Raw genomic sequence first — 17,074 nt, forward strand, 5'->3', positions numbered from 1 at the left:
TAGTACCTGTGGAATTAGATTTTGGGCGGCCTGGCAGCTTTCCTAGGTACTGAAGTGGATCTTCCAGTTTTAATATCTTCTGTTGTGGACATGCTATGGTCACGATTTTTGGTCGGAAGCTTTTGTGCTAGAGGTGAAGTAACGAAAGTTTGGGCTCTCTTGGAGCTTGTTCTGGAACTGTAGACTGGGAGTGTTTTTGTTGAAGTCTTTCAGAGGATAGCTGAAGAAAGGAACAACAGATTTTCACGATTTGGGGTACAGTCAAACCTGCCTAGGCGACCACCTTTTCAACGCGACCACCTGGCCATGGCGACCGCTTTTTCTCGGTCCCGAAAATTTTCCCCATAGGCACAAGCATTAAGCTGCCTGCCCAAGGCGACCACCTGTCCAACGCGACCGCCACGAATTGGGACCGCAAAGAGCACAATCTCTGCCCATGGCGGCCGCCTCATTTCCAAGCGTGTGGTAACATCGGATCATTTTGCTGTCGGATTTGGCGGAAATGATTCTAAGACCTTGACGGACAAAAATATATGGAATAGCATCGATTCCTCAATCATAAACATTGTAAATACAAATGTTTGTGAATACTTTGATATCGATGTTGGTGTGCCCGTCGTAATCTTATAGTTTACCGCAAGCTCGGTTCGGTTTAAGCTCATTTTTCAAAACGATTACATAGTGCATGGCGTCCAAAAGTCAGATCTCACAGAAATTAGTAGCCATTTTTTGTATTTTCAACAAAAATGTGTCCGTATCTTACTAAATTCCGCCGAAAAATGACTTCGCGGCGCGCAAAACATCGGGCGAAACATGTTGTTTCTTGGTCCCGACGCCATCTTGGTTTTGGCACGGCCCAGATTGGCGTACCGCTGACCTTTGTAAAACACGATGCTTCTGTGTATGAACATTTAAGATACTCTCGTTATTGATGAAAATTGATAATCTTATTTTCTTTTTATTTCCATGAATCTCACAAACCTTTATGTATTTTATAAGACGCTTTGCGTTCTGCCGTGCACTGACTTACCTTTCGATGCGGTCGCACAGAGCTTGGCGGTGTGGTGCGGCGCGACGAAATCACACCGTTCCGTGTTCATCTTCAGTTGTCAGATCGAAAACCTTTTGCCCCTTTTATCCAGCGGTCGGCGCTTAAAAAAGGCTGGGGTCAGCAAGTCTTTTCAAGGGATTTATCGTAAGCCTTAAAACTTCGATTGTATGTGCGTATGTGTGAGAGGGCGCTGCGCACAGATCATCGAGGCAAACATTGTTTTGTAGTCAAAATTATGACGAAAATTTGTACTCGATGTAACGTTAACGATATACAAACATTACAACGATAACGGAAAATGTAATCTTTTTGTCTATTAGAATTGAACCTGGTGGGGGTGATACTGACTAAAATCACATAATTTTCCATCCATCTACGTAGTACACTGTATTTGAACACCTCGACCTGGAAACATGTTGTGAGTGGAATCCTCTTCATGGCGACCACCTGTCCATCGCAACCGTTTTTGCTTGGACCCCCGGGTGGTCGCCTTGGGCAGGTTTGACTGTATGTACAAGTAGGTAACTAAGCTCATCACAAATATTACAAGTCTTTCCTCCATCTGTTTTCCTACTTTCACTGACAAGTCTGTCACTGCCAGGCATGGCCTTGATGGCAACAGAACCAATTTTATTCCCTCTTTCCTGACAAAGCCCAGCTGTAGGAGGTCTGAATCAGTCTGTGCTGTACTCAAGGGAAGGTTGGTAGTCCCAGCTAGTGTGTGGTTCAGACTGTAGTCACCATCACAGAGGGAGTATCAGGTGGTTGTTTTGTGGCTGATGTTAGAGTGGTGAAGTGTCAATGACAGCTTGTAGGTATAAACAGAAGATACAACCCCTGTCAATGGGTCTTGTAGGCCAAGGCTTTAGAACTGGATCTATTGTAGCCTCATTCGCAGACCTCTACTACTAGGAGTGCTGATTTGCGATTTTCAACGTGGGACAGGTTATCTAATACTAGTGTTTCCACACACCTAGCCTGCTTTCTTAAAAACACTTGGATGTGCAAACTTTGTGTGGAAGCTGGTGCTCCTAGAAGTCTGCAAAGGAGGCAAGCTCTTTGGTTCAGCCACTTCAGGGCATGAAATATGGTCGCAGAACACAGTATTTATCTGTGACCCAGGCTTTAGAAAGAGAACGAGACAGTAACTTTTAGCTCATTCTCACATATTTTGTAGCTTGTACCCTGAAGTCAAACATATCCAATTTTTGTTCTTTCTTTGCGCACCCAACTGTACATCATGAAGCAACGGTACAATTAACTCTTTCTGAGAATTTCTGGGAAGACAAATTAGTTTTCCCTCCCCCCAAGGTCACCCCTTGTCACAACTGTTTAAGATAAGCTGAAGTGCTATTTAGCCCATGATACAAAACCCCACTCTTCCCCAGGAGAAGTGATTAACTCGGAACAACCAAGGACAGATTAAGATTAATTGGTACTTGAAGACCACCTGGATACTGTAACCAAATCTCCAGGTATCACTTTTCGGCTACAAGATGGAAAATTGCTCCTTGCGACCTTGGTGGATGTCAGACCAATGCCACTTGGTCTACAACCTTGCCCCAAGGGTCTTTTCTAAATTAACCTAGTGCAGAAACACAAGAGGTCTGGAGGTTTATATCTGATAGTGGTTTTTATCTGATGACCCCCCAAGAGCTGAGAAGAAGGGGGTATTTGCAGGGCAATTGAAGGCTTGTTGGGAATGTAGGGTGAGACCACTTTAGATTATGATGCCTGATAAAGAGATGGAAGCTGACACTTTGTCCAATCGTCAAGGTCTTATTCAAGACTTAACTGTTAACTAGCTGGAGCCCGGAAAAGAGTGCAAGGAAAATCGAAGGGTGGATGGCATTCGAGGAAATTGGTTGGGTTTAAAGGAAAGCTGCACAAAAAATTGAAAATCCTTCTATGCTATGCTTAATATATTCCAAAGTCAAATTCTTACTTCAAGTTGATTCACATAAGTCCGTCATAGTTCTGGGATTTTCCACAGTTTGCAACTTATGCCGTGCTGACGCCTTCTCGCCTGATAATTGAATTATATGACGTCAGTGTTTCAAATTTTTCACCTGATGATTGAATTTTAGAACACTGACGTCACATAAGACAATCATCAGGTGAAAAATTTGAAACACTGACGTCATATAATTCAATTATCAGATGAGAAGGCGTCAGCACGGCATAAGTTGCAAACTGTGGAAAATCCCAGAACTATGACGGACTTATGTGAAACAACTTGAAGTAAGAATTTGACTTTGGAATATATTAAGCATAGCATAGAAGGATTTTCAATTTTTTGTGTAGCTTTCCTTTAAGGTACTAGACAACCTGTCTTTTATGATAGAGGGATATCAATGAATGAGTTGTGGTCAGTAAATTCAAGAAGGTTCTTTCAATTTGAGGACTTTTTCAGGGAAAGGTGGAAACAGGAACATCTTTATTCGCAAATTTGATTCAAAATTATTCCTCATGCATTTTGACTCAGTTTTAACTCATATTTGACCAAATGAAACACTTCTGATTGATATTTTAGAAATAAGTACAGAACACAACAAATTTGCCTAGGTTTTGAATTTGAGCATCTCCGTCCAGCAGACAGCTCCCCCTATCGAATCCTATAAGAACAGCAGTATCACACCATAGTGATAGTGCACTGATAGCACAAAGTAAAGCTGACAAAAAGGCCAGATGAGCTAATTTCCCGCCTACCTATGAAAATGTCTCTGCCAAATAATACCTTTTGTGCCATATGTATCATTTAACTAAGTTAGAACTTCTATATACTCAAGGCTTTATCGCAAAGACCTTAATAGAAACTGCCACGTTAGCATCCTGGATCTTCTATACCACTTCAAGTTGTCTTCAACAGTTCCAAGGAAAGGACCACACCTGTCATCACCTGTGTAGTGATTCATTGCCCATGTTGGTGGCACAAAATACCCAAGGTCACTGACAAGGTTGTCAGCTGACGGGAGTCAAACGGCTCCCCTGGAAGGTCATGCCGGGGACAGATTTCCCTGCATGCTTTGGGGCAGACTCTGCTTGTTGATCAGTGAGGGTTGGTATGCCTTTTTCCGCGAGGCGTAGTGAGCTTTCCTAGTTCACCGTTAACCGTGGCTGGACCGCTTTAATTCAACGTTAAGCGTTGTCTGTAAATCATTTGTGACACGTAATTGGTCGTTTAATTCTAAGTAGCACGTTGTTTGAGATTGTCATCCTGAATTCGTAGATAAATGAATGGACAAACCATTCCCATCTTGAAGTTGCAATGAAGTGATAGGTTGTGTCTGTATTCACAGACTAGCTAGTTTTGCCAGACATCCCATGAATACAATGAAACAATTCAATGAAATTGTTTGTAAAACCTTTTGTAATAACAAGTCAATTTACCATTAAACATTGTTAGGCCTCCTGAATTTATCGTTTAATGTTGTCAGTCATCGTAGATTTACCATAAAGCATTGCCAGGATCCACCCATTTAGACCCTCATTAGTTTCTCATATCTACTAACCTAAATTTTCATCACAATACGGTAGCTATATACAAAATGTTTTGTGGATCAGGTACATAAGCAACACCTGCAGCATGATTTTCTGCAAGTGTTTTAACATGGTACTACCTCAATTTTTGTTTTTCAACTTGACAGAAGCTAAATTTTGACTGTAATCTGATTTTGTATAGTTAGGCAAAATGGTTCTTGCTGCAGCCTGTGATTTGAAGCAGTAGTGTTAGGCATTTATCAAAATGCCTGTTGGTTGGCAGCATTCTTTGGTACTGCTACCGTACTGTATCAACCTATAGCTTTGTCAGCAGTTCTATGAAATAGCCTGAAAATGTAGGATGTTCTCTTAACTTGCTGTCAGTCTTTATGTAGTTGTTACAAGGAAGGACAGATTTTATCTATACCTTCCCATCAACTAGTATACATGTACATGTATACTGCACATGTTTACATCATCAACTGGCAGAGAGCTTCCTAATTCTTTCGACAAGTGTAATTAACTAACACAACCATGTTTAGATCGTTAACTGTGGACATAATCACATACTTTACCAAAAGACATACATAAGGTGTTCTCAAATAAAACACTATAATAGTAACTGCTTCTCCACTTCCTATCTTTTACATTTTGTAGACTGATATTTTTGTAGCAGCAGTACTGCGATTTGTATCATATGAACTTGCACTTTGCATGTCTTTATCACTCTTTGTGTAAGGTTTGGCAGGTTGGTTGGTAAGTCAGGATATCAGCTGTTCACTGTTTTGGGCTAAACACGTACTTAGTGCTGCCGTGGAAAGAAGTATTTGGGAAAAGTACGCTTGTAGAGAGACATGTTCGGGAAACGTCCATGGGCAAGCGAGCACCGTTGAAGGAGTCGGTACAGGACGGTTAGTTGGATGTTCGCTACCGTATAAAATCGGTGAATTGCGAGGGGGACCCTCATTATTAACAGTGTTACATATTCATCTTCTTAGAAGGAATTACATGTTTTAGTAACAAAAGTAAAAAAGTTACACACCTGAGTATGAGTCTGTTCAGGTACAGTGACCACACATTGCTATTTTGGTACTTTGGGCCTGTACCTAAATGATTTTCGCAGTATTGTGCATGTACAAATGTATATTGCATGCAGCCATACAATATACAAATGAAATTGTCTAGTATATGCTTTGTTTCACAATTTCAAAATGTGATATCATGATCATCATATCAAAAAGTGATATCATATGCAGGAACCCGTTGAAGATTTCATTTCAGCTGGGACAAGTTTTCGTCGTTTAGATTTTTCTTTCCTTCCTTCCTTCTTGTCTTTTTTTGGATATCAACAGAAGTGAACCAGGCTCATGGTAATTTACGTTTATCTTCCTAAATTACAAGTGTTGTTTTTGTTAGGATGTCTCACTATCTCTATTTTATGTCAAGAAATTTATGGTCGCAGCATTATCTGATGTTTGTTATGTTTTTCTTGTCGACTTGGTTGAAAATAGAGTTCAATAAATTCACAGAAGTCTGTTGTATGTATCTCTCAGGCCAAAGCAAGTAAATTCTATGGATGACATCAGTGCGTGCATTGATTCTTGCCTGATGTGAAAAAAAAGAAGTTCTGTTTCCATCTGGAGATGGTCAACATGACAAGAAATAACTGAAAATGGGAAAATATGTTGTGTGGTAGCCTTAAAGGTAGTTGTAGAAGAGGCAATAGTATGGTTGCCATGAGTGTAGTTCTCAAAGTGAAACTAGCTCGGTAGTTGTAGAAGTGACACTAGTGTGGTAGCCTTGAGTGTAGTGGCCAACTTGGTGATATTAGGCTACCACACTTAGTGTCACTTTGTGCACATCTTGAATACAGTAATAAAAGACTTGTTGGATGTGATACCATGTTTTGTCGCTTCAATTCTTTTTATAAGGTTTATGGTCTCTAGTTTGAAAATCTAGTATTTTGTTTTCTTTATCCATCTTTTTTTTTGCGCTCTCGCATTAGATTTGGAGTCTGCAGAGGATGTCATCCATTAGATTTACTTGCTATGGCCTTATGTAGCCCTTATCAAGTGTGTAGAATCCCATAGGAAATAGCCAATTAATCTGTCGCAAACACTTAAGGTAGGTAATGAAACTTACCTGTCACTATGTACACCAGGTCTGTGTTACTGACACTTGATTAGGTAAGTGTACAGAAAGTGTAGTGCTTTGATCAGGTAGTGGTGAAGTAAAGCATGAAGTGGTGGAAGACACAGACATGGACAGAAATACATTACCCGCAGTATGTATACGGTGGACAAGAAAAATTAGGGACGTATAGTCTGTTTTTTGTCTGTTTGTTTGTTTGTTTGTTTCGTATAAGGTCCATTTTTGCACAATAAGTACAAGCTACGTAAGACTGGACTGTAAGGTTTGATCACCTCACACTGGGACTCTTTTCGGTTAGTGTGATGGGTTCTTTAACAATGACAATGACAATGACAATGACAATGACAATGAACTTTATTGCATATTCATGCCCAGCATGGGCTAAATGCATTAGGTAACATAAAGTAAAAGAAATGGAACATTGTGATATATTCCATCTAAATCTACAGAGTCTCTTCTCTCTTCTTGAAACATTTGTACACAAATTCACATAGTTTTCCAATTATATCATCGTTTTTAGATGACATGATACATGTGAATAGCTCGTTATTTTTAAGATGCGTATATTTTTTGTCTAGTTGTATGGGACTTACAAGGGATCTGCGCATGTCTGCGTATAGTGAGCATTCTAAGATAAAATGTATTTCATCTTCTATACGATCATTGTCACAGAAAGTACACATTCTGTTATTTGGTGGAGTCTGGTTGTTTAACATGCTTGAGGTATGACTATGACTGTCCTCAAACACAGGACCTCCAGCTTTAAGTCCCATCAGAGAGGACGTCCCTTGCCAAAGCTAGGTACTTATGGAAATAGTGCAGGTGCAAGCTTTCTTCCTTAGTTTTGAATTTTTTTTTTACTTCAACACTTAAAAGGAGTGAAGCACGTATAATTCTTAAGGATTTTAAATTTAGATGTGATAAAAACTGCTGTTTTGTACCAGGACAACCTTGGCCCTTTTGCCCCCTCAGTATCACATCGTTGGTAGAGGGGAGGTAAGAAATATACAGGACAGGTTGGCCGACCATGTAGCAGTTCCTGTATATCTGTGCATGTGTCAGTGATATAGGCTGAACCATGCCGGAGCTATCAGTACAAGGTCTCCATCACAATGTCAGGAAGTCAGCCTGTCTGATGCGTTACATCTGCCCCAAGCCGGAGAGGTTACGGTACAGATGAGAATGGCTCAATAATGGCTGAATCAGCTCAGGAACCTTTGGGTGATGGCAAGTGAAATTTTACACATATACATGTACTTTTGAGATCTTGAGGTACTGAGGTCAAATAAAGTAGAAAAGTTTACTCTCCAAGCAGAGGAGGGGTTCCGACTGGTTTTTGACATGTTTTTAGGCGATTTTGTCGGGCTTTCTACTTTGTATTTTTTTTTTGTCTCTTCAAGTAGACAAAAACGCCTAAAAACACATCAAAAACCAGTCAGAAACCCTCCTCTGCTTGGAGAGTAGTTAAATTTGAATCTGTCTTTTTGCACCTACGAAAAACTGCAACACTCAATTTAAACATTGTAAAAAAAAACACCTGATGAAACAGAAAAAGACAATTGCTAAAATGCTTGCACCCAAATTGATCTAAAACCCATGACTAACATTATTATTCGTCTATCTGTTCAGACATCTGGGTATTTCTGCAACCTTCCTGCCCTGTTCTCCTGCAGCATGCACCAGAGGAGGTGCCAAGTTGTGTTTTACTTTCCCAAATTTCTGGGATTGCGAACAGTTTTGTCTCATCACTCGTCACTCTTCTAACACCGCAGAGAGAGACAGTTGGTAGATTTGAAATGACCCAAATCCAATGGGCAGCCTCCGAGACAGCCTGCGGACCAGCTGAGAGACATCACCATAGCGCTGCCATGTCAACTGTTCAAGTTGAAACGTTTGACCCCAGGTCATGTGGTACAAAACGTCTACTATAGAATTGGAGTTGAACACTTTAACCCAGCTAGCTGTCATCATGTGCCTTAGATTGTCCAAAACAAGTTTATAAAAGGGCCAAACAGCTGAGGCTGAGACTGTAAGCATTTTCCGATGGCGACCTCTTTAGACCACGCTCTAATTTCAGTGGACAAATTGATCCCTTGAGTCTGGTGGGTGTAGGCAGGGGTAGGTGAACTTTGCACTGACCTTCAACAAGGCGGGTTTACAAGGGCACGGAACACCCAACATGGGCCACACCCTCTGCTGGTTACCATGGCGATGGCCTGATCGCTGCTACAGACCTCTCTCCATGTGGGGGAGGAGGGGGAGATGGTGTGACAGCCACCTTGGTCTAGATTGTAAAACACTTTAATGTGTTTACCCCCATATATTCTCATGTCACAACCTTTAGGTCTTATCGCAAATGTCAAAGTTAAGAAGATAAAAGGTACTTCACAACTTCTTTTTATGGAGAAAGTTGATAACTTCTTAGGATGTAAGTCAAAAAGTGACTAATATTTGGGTGTCTAGAACTGTTTCTGGATGTTTGAGGAGACCCATGTGTTGGTAGCATACCAGAGTTCCTAACTTGATTATAATTATGGTTGCCATGGTAACGCATCCTGCCAACATCTGGCGGAAGTACGCATGCCTGCCGCTGGCCCGTGGCCTAGCACTTCCCCGTCTCTATCATGCCTGTTTGGGTCGCATCCTGTTCTCTATATAACAGTTGTTTGACCTCCTGACTTGTGATTCTACAGTCAGGGCCTGACAGTGTAACATGCAGGCACAAGTGCTGGCAGTATATCTGGACTTGTCCTGTTTTGGGTTGGAAAGTCACTGACAAGTGTTAACCTTTCTCTTCTTGTAGGGTTAGTGAAGCAACAGAGACAATATACTTGTCTAGTAATGCTTCTGCAAAGACCATTTAACCCTCCCTATACTTCATTTGAAGGGTCATAATGCAATTAAAAGCACCTCATGCATATTTTAGTTTATGATTGCTTTGGATGGATTGGTTTTTAATCTAGGTGCATGTAAGTGGTGACAAAAACTGGGAATGATTAGATTTTGGACCCCTGGCAGCTTTCCACAGTGCTGCAGCAGAACTTCCAGTTTTGATATCTTGTCTTCTGGACCAAACATGGTTTTGATTTTTTGGCAGCAGCAGCTTTCGATGTTAGGAAAATGTGGTATAGGTATGGTCTCCCTATCAGCTTGTTCTACAACTATAGGGGCATTTTTGTTAAAATCTTTGAAAGACGATAACTGACTTGTTCTCTCACTGTCCATCATATGCTGATGAAAGCTGTTATGCCATAAGTTGCTAGATTAGTGTATTGTTAGCAAACTGTCTCTGGTTTTTACCTTTCTATGGTGCACGCGTGTTTTTGTTGATTTGTTGTTTGAATACTAATAAAGATTAGGCCATGTTGATTTGATTATATGGATGACATCCACGCGCGCATCAATTTTCGTGCGTTTCCAAAAATTGATAAAGGTTTTCGGCCATACTTTAAGTCGTAGAAAGCAATTACAAAATGAGAAAATACATGCTGTGAATTGCAAAAAAATATTTCAGAAAACGGATACTAATGTCATGGAATGCCGACATCAATTCCACAGTCCAAGAAGAAGTTTTGAACAAACAAAAATGAAGAATCTATATTACGGTCTACCATACTAGGTGTGTTTACTTTTGTTTATTCTCCCTGACCACGTCGATTTCATAATGAATGCAATTTTTTTTTTGCCAAACTTTTTTTTTAATCGCACGCTCATCCATATAATCAAATCAACATCACCTTATCTAAGAAAAAAATGAAAAATTAAGAATAGAAGCTGTCTCATGTATGATGTCTTTTCCCTCTGTCCTTCCCCAGTCCATGTGGATGATCCTGCAGCACGAGGTGCCAGATGACTTTGTCGTTGCCACGGGAACGGTGCACAGCGTCAGGGAGTTTGTGGTCGCCTCGTTCAAGCACATCGGAGTAGATATCATGTAAGTATGACAGTGACAGTGCTACACAATCCTTAAGCTTATTTTCTAAGGGTCTGCACCAGGGCTGTCTCCAGGACACGTCCCTCCGTACCGGGACGGATGTATTTTTCTATGCTTAACATGACAGATTTAACAAAAAAAATCAACAATACAGGCTCGCAAACAAGAAGGGGGACGAAAAAAAATTCAAAGCTGGAGACAGCCCTGGCTTTTTGATACATAGGCTTTTAGTTTCTTTTCAGAGGGTTTGTAAAGAGGATCCTGGCAATGCTTAATCATTTAATGGTAAATTTAGGATTGCTGGCAAGTTAATGATAGATTCAAAAGCAGGGCCAGTGACAGTTGTCCCTAACCGAAGCAAGGTACTCTTTTCCACCTGAGTGAAGTGAGGAAAGTCGTGTAAAGTGCCTTTCCCAATTGCAATTCTAAGCCAAACACTCTGCCGTTACGCCACACGACCCCACAATTTGCATATTTCCTCCTACATTGTCACCATTCCTTTTCTCCCCAGCATCAGTGACTCTATAAAGAAGTGTTTTGAGTTGAGGTTTTGACGTCGGAAGTGTAAACCTCAGGTGGGAAGGTGGATGTTTTCAAACAACGGTGTCAAATAGCGGGGTTGATGTCATATCCTAAAACTCCCTTTTCACTTCTGGTTACAAAACATTAGTTGAGTAATTATCCCGGAAGCATTCAATTAGCTCAATGTTTTGGGGAAGATTTTTGGAAGTGCAGGGCTATCGTTTGTCATTCCTATTTTATTGTTTGGCTATTTTGGGGTGAGCATTGAGCTTGCTTGATGTTAAAATGTGAGGCAGACATTTCTGTGGTTCAGTATTCCCTGTGAAAGGAAGGAAAATACCTGACAGTTGAGTAGAATGTGCTCTTGCTAGACATTCAGCCTGCATTCCATAGGACTATTCCAACATTTAACATATGCAACTGAGAAAGAGAGGAAGGTCAACAGAAATGAAATATCCAAATGAGGACCTAATTTGCACAATCAATGAGAAAATAGCATGATTACATATACGAGGGCCTGCATGGGGGGGTCCCGACAACGCTCTACGCTAAATTCGGCCGGCTACGCATTACGCTAAATTCAGGTAGCCTCTCTACGCTCTACGCTAAATTCTGAAGCTTCCCAATTCATTATGCAGGACTCAAAAACCTAGCGCGGCAGAACTAAGGCGTCAAAGTTGGTAATGTATGAGGTTTGGAGGTGACAAAAACATAGCCTTGATAGCCAGGATCTTGTACTTTTTTTAATAGATTATGGCACAACCGAGCGCCGAAGACGGGTGATTTATAAGGGGGATGGTCCCCGGAAAATGTTCAAAATTTAGAAGTCTAGACACTCTGAAATGCTATTTTCTGCATTCTGAGGGGCAACTTTTGCTGGAAGAGTAAGGTAAGTTTAATGACATCTGTATTTGTAAAAAGAAACACAGAATGGTTTCAGCTTGATTTTGGGGGAACGGCGCCTTTCGACATATTTTTTTGCCAGATGCACGACATGCTCCCACGGGAAAATTATAATTCTGGACCCATAAACATGCTTTTCCTGAATTCTGTGGGGCAAATTTGATGGTAAAGTAAGCTAAGGTTAATGGCATCTCTATATGTGAAAAAAAAAGGGTTTCAACTTGAGTTTTAGGGGACAACGCCCTCCCGACATATAATTTTTCGGCCGAAGAGCAACATTGAAAGTTTTGAAATTTTTGACCCATTGAAACGCTGTTTCCTGAATTTTGAGGGGCAAATTTTGCTGATAAAGTAAGCTAAATTTAATGACATCTCTATTTGTGAAAAAATACAGACGGGTTTCAGCTTGATTTTTGGTGTGCGACACCCTCGAGCCCTCCCGACAATCGCGACATATTTTTTGCCGGCGGCAACATTCTCCTCTTGGAAAATTTTGAAATCATGACCCCCTGAAACGCTTTTCCCTGAATTTTGAGGGGCAAATTTTGCTGACAGATTATATTATAAACAAGTACAGAAGTGTTTCAAGTTGAGCTTTGGGTGGCGACGCCGTCCCGACATATACGCCGGCGGCGCAACAGTCCTAGGGCGGTCCGGGAGTATGCTAACGTCGGAGAAAATTTTGAAATCTTGACCCGCTGAAACGCTATACCCTGCATTGTGTAGAGGGGGAGGATAGCAAAACAAAGCAGACTGCGGACATGACACTCGTTTGTGACTTAGAGCAAGGTTGGAAAAGTTTGGCAGCGCTTTACGCACAATTCATCAATTACGTTTTACGCGAAATTCCGGGTAGCTACAACGCATTACGTAGAATTGAAGTGGCCAATAACGCTCTACGCAAAATACACCGACTACGCTCTAAGTTGAATTGGAGGGGTCGGCAACGCTCTACGTAAAATTAAAACGGCTGATTACGCTCTACGTAAAAGGGCATGCAGGCCCTCATATACGGTAAATGACGGGAATTTCATACTTGCAACATTTGGAAGGTAAGTAATTGTGAACATCATCAAACATAAACTAATGCACTTCAGGACGTCATTTGCATCATTTATGAAGAAATACTAGCACTGCAACAGCCTTCTTTGTTAAGATAAGATTTTATACTTTGGACAACTTCTGTTAATTTGGTGGACAAAATGATCAACTGATACAAGTTATATAAATGAGGACCTTTTTTGCATAATCTTTAAGAAACCTTTATAAAACATCAGAGTAGTGTGTTTTGCCTTTAGAAAGGCGGTTATAGTTACAATGTAATGGTTATGCGAAACAATCAAATCTCAGAACTTCTGGTCTACAGCTTCAAGCATAAAAACAGAGATGAGACCTCCCATTCTGAGGTCCTGCCCTTTCCCCACACTGTAGGCTTGAGGCACAGGGCCTGTGTTTGGTCATGTGTGTGGGCATAAGTATGAAAACACCTTAGCTTTCTGTGAAAATGTTTAGTTTAGACATGGAAAGAGGATAGACCATTTGCACGCGCTGTACAGTTTCGATCGGTTGCACAGTCATATGTACAGTTAGGGAAAAGTAACCACCTATGATATTTGAGGGTCTGTATGCATGTCCTTTTCTGTATTAAGCAGCGAGCTATTTTAATTCACCGTTAATTTTAGTTGGCCCGCTCTAATTTAACGTTTAGCAATTATTCATGGAGCATAGACGGCCGCTTTAATTCTACATTGTTTGTAGCATGTTATTTGTTATCCAGAATTTATTATTGAGCATTATTGAGAAATTCTTCGTATTGGGACGCAAATGCCAGATTGCCCAAAAGTCACAATGGAGTGCCCAGTTGTGTCGGTGTCCGCAGCCTGATTTTGCCAGACATTCTATGAATACAATGGAACTTGTTCCTGTAACCTTTCGCAAATACAACTCAACTACCGGCAATTAAGCGTTGCCAGCCTTCCTGAATTTAGCATTATTAAAGCATATTGTCAGCCCTCCTGAACTCACCATTAAGTGTAGCCAGGATCCCCCATGTAGACCCTCATGCTTCAGGCTGACATTCAGATATTGTATATTTCTATATTTCTATCTTGTTCCCGTAACCTTTCGCAAGTACAACTCAAATACTGGCAATTAAGCGTTGCCAGCCTTCCTGAATTTATCATCATTAAAGCATATTGTCGGCCCTCCTGAACTCACCATTAAGTGTTGCCAGGATCCCCCATGTAGACCCTCCTACATCAATCTGACATTGAGATATTGTATATTTCTATGAAATTTAATAAGGTTATGTTGCCACATGGGGAGAAGCCCCATCTGTTAACTATGAGCAGAGTTCTGTCATAACCCTATTATTACACAGGTGGGAGTGTACCACTAGGGAGAGGGGGAGGGTGTAAGTTACAGGGCACAGAAAGATAAGTTGTCAGGTGTGGAAAGCTGTATGAATAGCTGCCCAGTATTTTGTGATGGTGAAAGACAGATGGTACGAATCAGAAAACGATTTACAAACTTGAGTTCCACAGCCTCATACTTTCACCAAAGCCTTTTACGACTGACATGTCATAAATGTTTCTCGTTGATTTTGCAGATAATGTCCTTATTTGTATACATTATATCAGTTGATTATCTTTTCCACTTAATAGTGTGTTCATTTAAAGTCTGGAAGTCTTATCTTAACAAAGATGGCTATTACAGTAGTTCTGCTGCAGTACCTTAGAAAACTGCTTGGAGGCCCATCATCGAACTTGACCTTTGTTTTCACTAAACCTACTTACCTACCAAAAGGATCCATTTATAGCTTCTCAAGTTATGCTGTCCACAAACGAACATACAAACAAACAAACAAACCCAACCACAAATGATATACAAACAAACACACCAAACCATAAATAACATATGGCATTTTAACATCTGAATTGATATAGATGATTATGGCACTCAAAGGCATTTCAGAATTTAGCTGTTTCTGTTCAGACAGAATCAAACTTAACAATATGATTTGATATGTTCCATACTTCATATCACAAAAACAAAGGTATAGGTTTCCAGTCCATCAAAGGTGTTGACAAGTTGGGTGGGTTCTGTCCAAGATTTAAGGCCAGTCTTCATATGTGGAGAGGATCAAATTTTGTACCAACAAGCATCTTACACAGAGGGTATGAAAGGGTTTAATCAATGTTTTGATTGTTGCAAAAAGGTCAAAAGATGGTTCCAAAATTGTGGCAATTTACACCTACTTTTGGAAATGTTCATTCTCTTCAGATGAAATGTATTTCGCTGCTTTTGAGATGTTCTATATCATTCAGTAGACGATGGGTTTGAGAAACTCCATCCACAGCCTCGTCCAGGTGGAGAGCCAACCACAGGCTGGCTTACATCAGTTAGACAGGGTCAGCATGATCAGTACCAGCAGAACTTAATCAAGATATCTGGAGTGATTGGGCTTGTAGCTGGGTGGGACATAAATTCCAGCCATGTTTACAGTTCACTGTGACACACAGCCCTCTCTAGGCACTTACTTATGGGGCACATTTCTCCCCTATATGAGAGTCTGCATGCCTTTTTCTGTGAAGCATAGAAAGTTATTCTAATTCACTGTAAATTGTAACCGGCCCACTCTAATTCGACATTATGCTTTTGTCGGTAAATCATTTGTGAAGTGTAATTGCTTGCTTTAATCCTATGTAGCACGTTAAGCGTTATTGACAAATTATTTGTATCGCAAGGTGGAACGCCATATTGCCCATAAGCCCAACTTGATAACCACTTTTTCTTGACATCAAAAGCTAGCTGCCACCAAAAAATCTAAACCATGGCTTCTCCAGGACAAAACATACAAAAAAAGGAAGTTCTGCTGTAGTACCAAGGAAAGCAGCCAGGGGACCCCAAATTGGCCTATACATCTACCCACAAATGTTCGGAAATACAAACAGACACACACACAGACACACACACACGCAAACACAGACATGTCCAAAACAATACCTCCATTTTCCTAGAGGTAACAATAACTGATACAATATGTGTCACACCATGTGGCATTTTCATGTGCGCAGGATCCATTGAAGTGTCGAAACATGTTTCTGCAGGCCATTGGCAACTTACAAACAAAAACACACAACAAAACCAGATTTCAACCAAAGGTTTACGAGAAACATGTTCGTCCAGAGCGAACAAATGGACCAAGGCTGTCCTCCGACTTTCTTCTCCCATGAACCGTGAGTCGGTCTTGGTGGGCCGGTGCTGTAAATGCGAGGAGCAGAGCTCAGAAGATGTTACATGTGTAGAAGTGAGAGTTGTGCATCTGTGTCCAGGAAGTTTCCCTCACTCCGCCATGCAAGGGCACCTTTCTTCTCTCCTGACCCATAGAAGGGAGAACTTTTGCAGAGGTGCCCAAGCTGGAAACCAGAAGTAAGTGGAGGACCAGTCCATGGGACCATGTGCTAAACAGAAGTATCTTTCTCTCATGTTGCCCACCCGGTTTTCAGCAGTGTTTTATCTCAAACTGAGACTAATTCACAAGTACTTTGGTGGTTTGGGAAATATAGAATTTATATGTGATAGTATATGGTCCTTTGCTTTTTTTAGCCAGTCCACAAAATACCACAAAAAATACATGTAATTAGAATTCTTACTTGTTGCTTCTTTCGTTCAGACGCTTGCGGTACCTAGTGGAACATAGGGCAGCAAGGTATATTTTCATAGAGAGGAGTTGCTAACCCTTCCTCTTTAATGTACTCGAGGCACCTCCTTGAACACAGGAACCACATTTTACGTCCCTTCCAAAAGACAGGTGCAGCCCCAACCGAGATGTTCTTACCTAGGATTGAACCAGGGTCTCTCCCTACCAGTTGAGCTATAGGGACAATCCCCTTACATGTACTTATGGAGGGGTTACAACTATACGTTTATATATTATTATGTTCTACATTATACTGATGAGGAAGGAAATATGAATGCTACAGTCTATCATGTTACATGATAATCATATCATAAAATCATCAATGTTATAT

At 40.8% G+C, this 17,074-nt stretch overlaps 1 protein-coding gene across 2 annotated transcripts in view; it reads left to right on the forward strand.

The window, feature by feature from the left end:
* Positions 1-17,074, forward strand: part of LOC136438757 (GDP-mannose 4,6 dehydratase-like) — a 51,306-nt gene that overhangs the window by 7,694 nt on the left and 26,538 nt on the right. For both annotated transcript variants that reach the window (XM_066433676.1, XM_066433677.1), the window contains exon 9: positions 10,498-10,616. In XM_066433676.1, coding sequence (XP_066289773.1) covers positions 10,498-10,616 — 119 coding nt within the window. The remainder of the gene's footprint in view (positions 1-10,497; positions 10,617-17,074) is intronic.

The sequence above is a fragment of the Branchiostoma lanceolatum genome, chromosome 7 (genome assembly GCF_035083965.1).
Source record: "Branchiostoma lanceolatum isolate klBraLanc5 chromosome 7, klBraLanc5.hap2, whole genome shotgun sequence".
Lineage (NCBI taxonomy): Eukaryota > Metazoa > Chordata > Leptocardii > Amphioxiformes > Branchiostomatidae > Branchiostoma > Branchiostoma lanceolatum.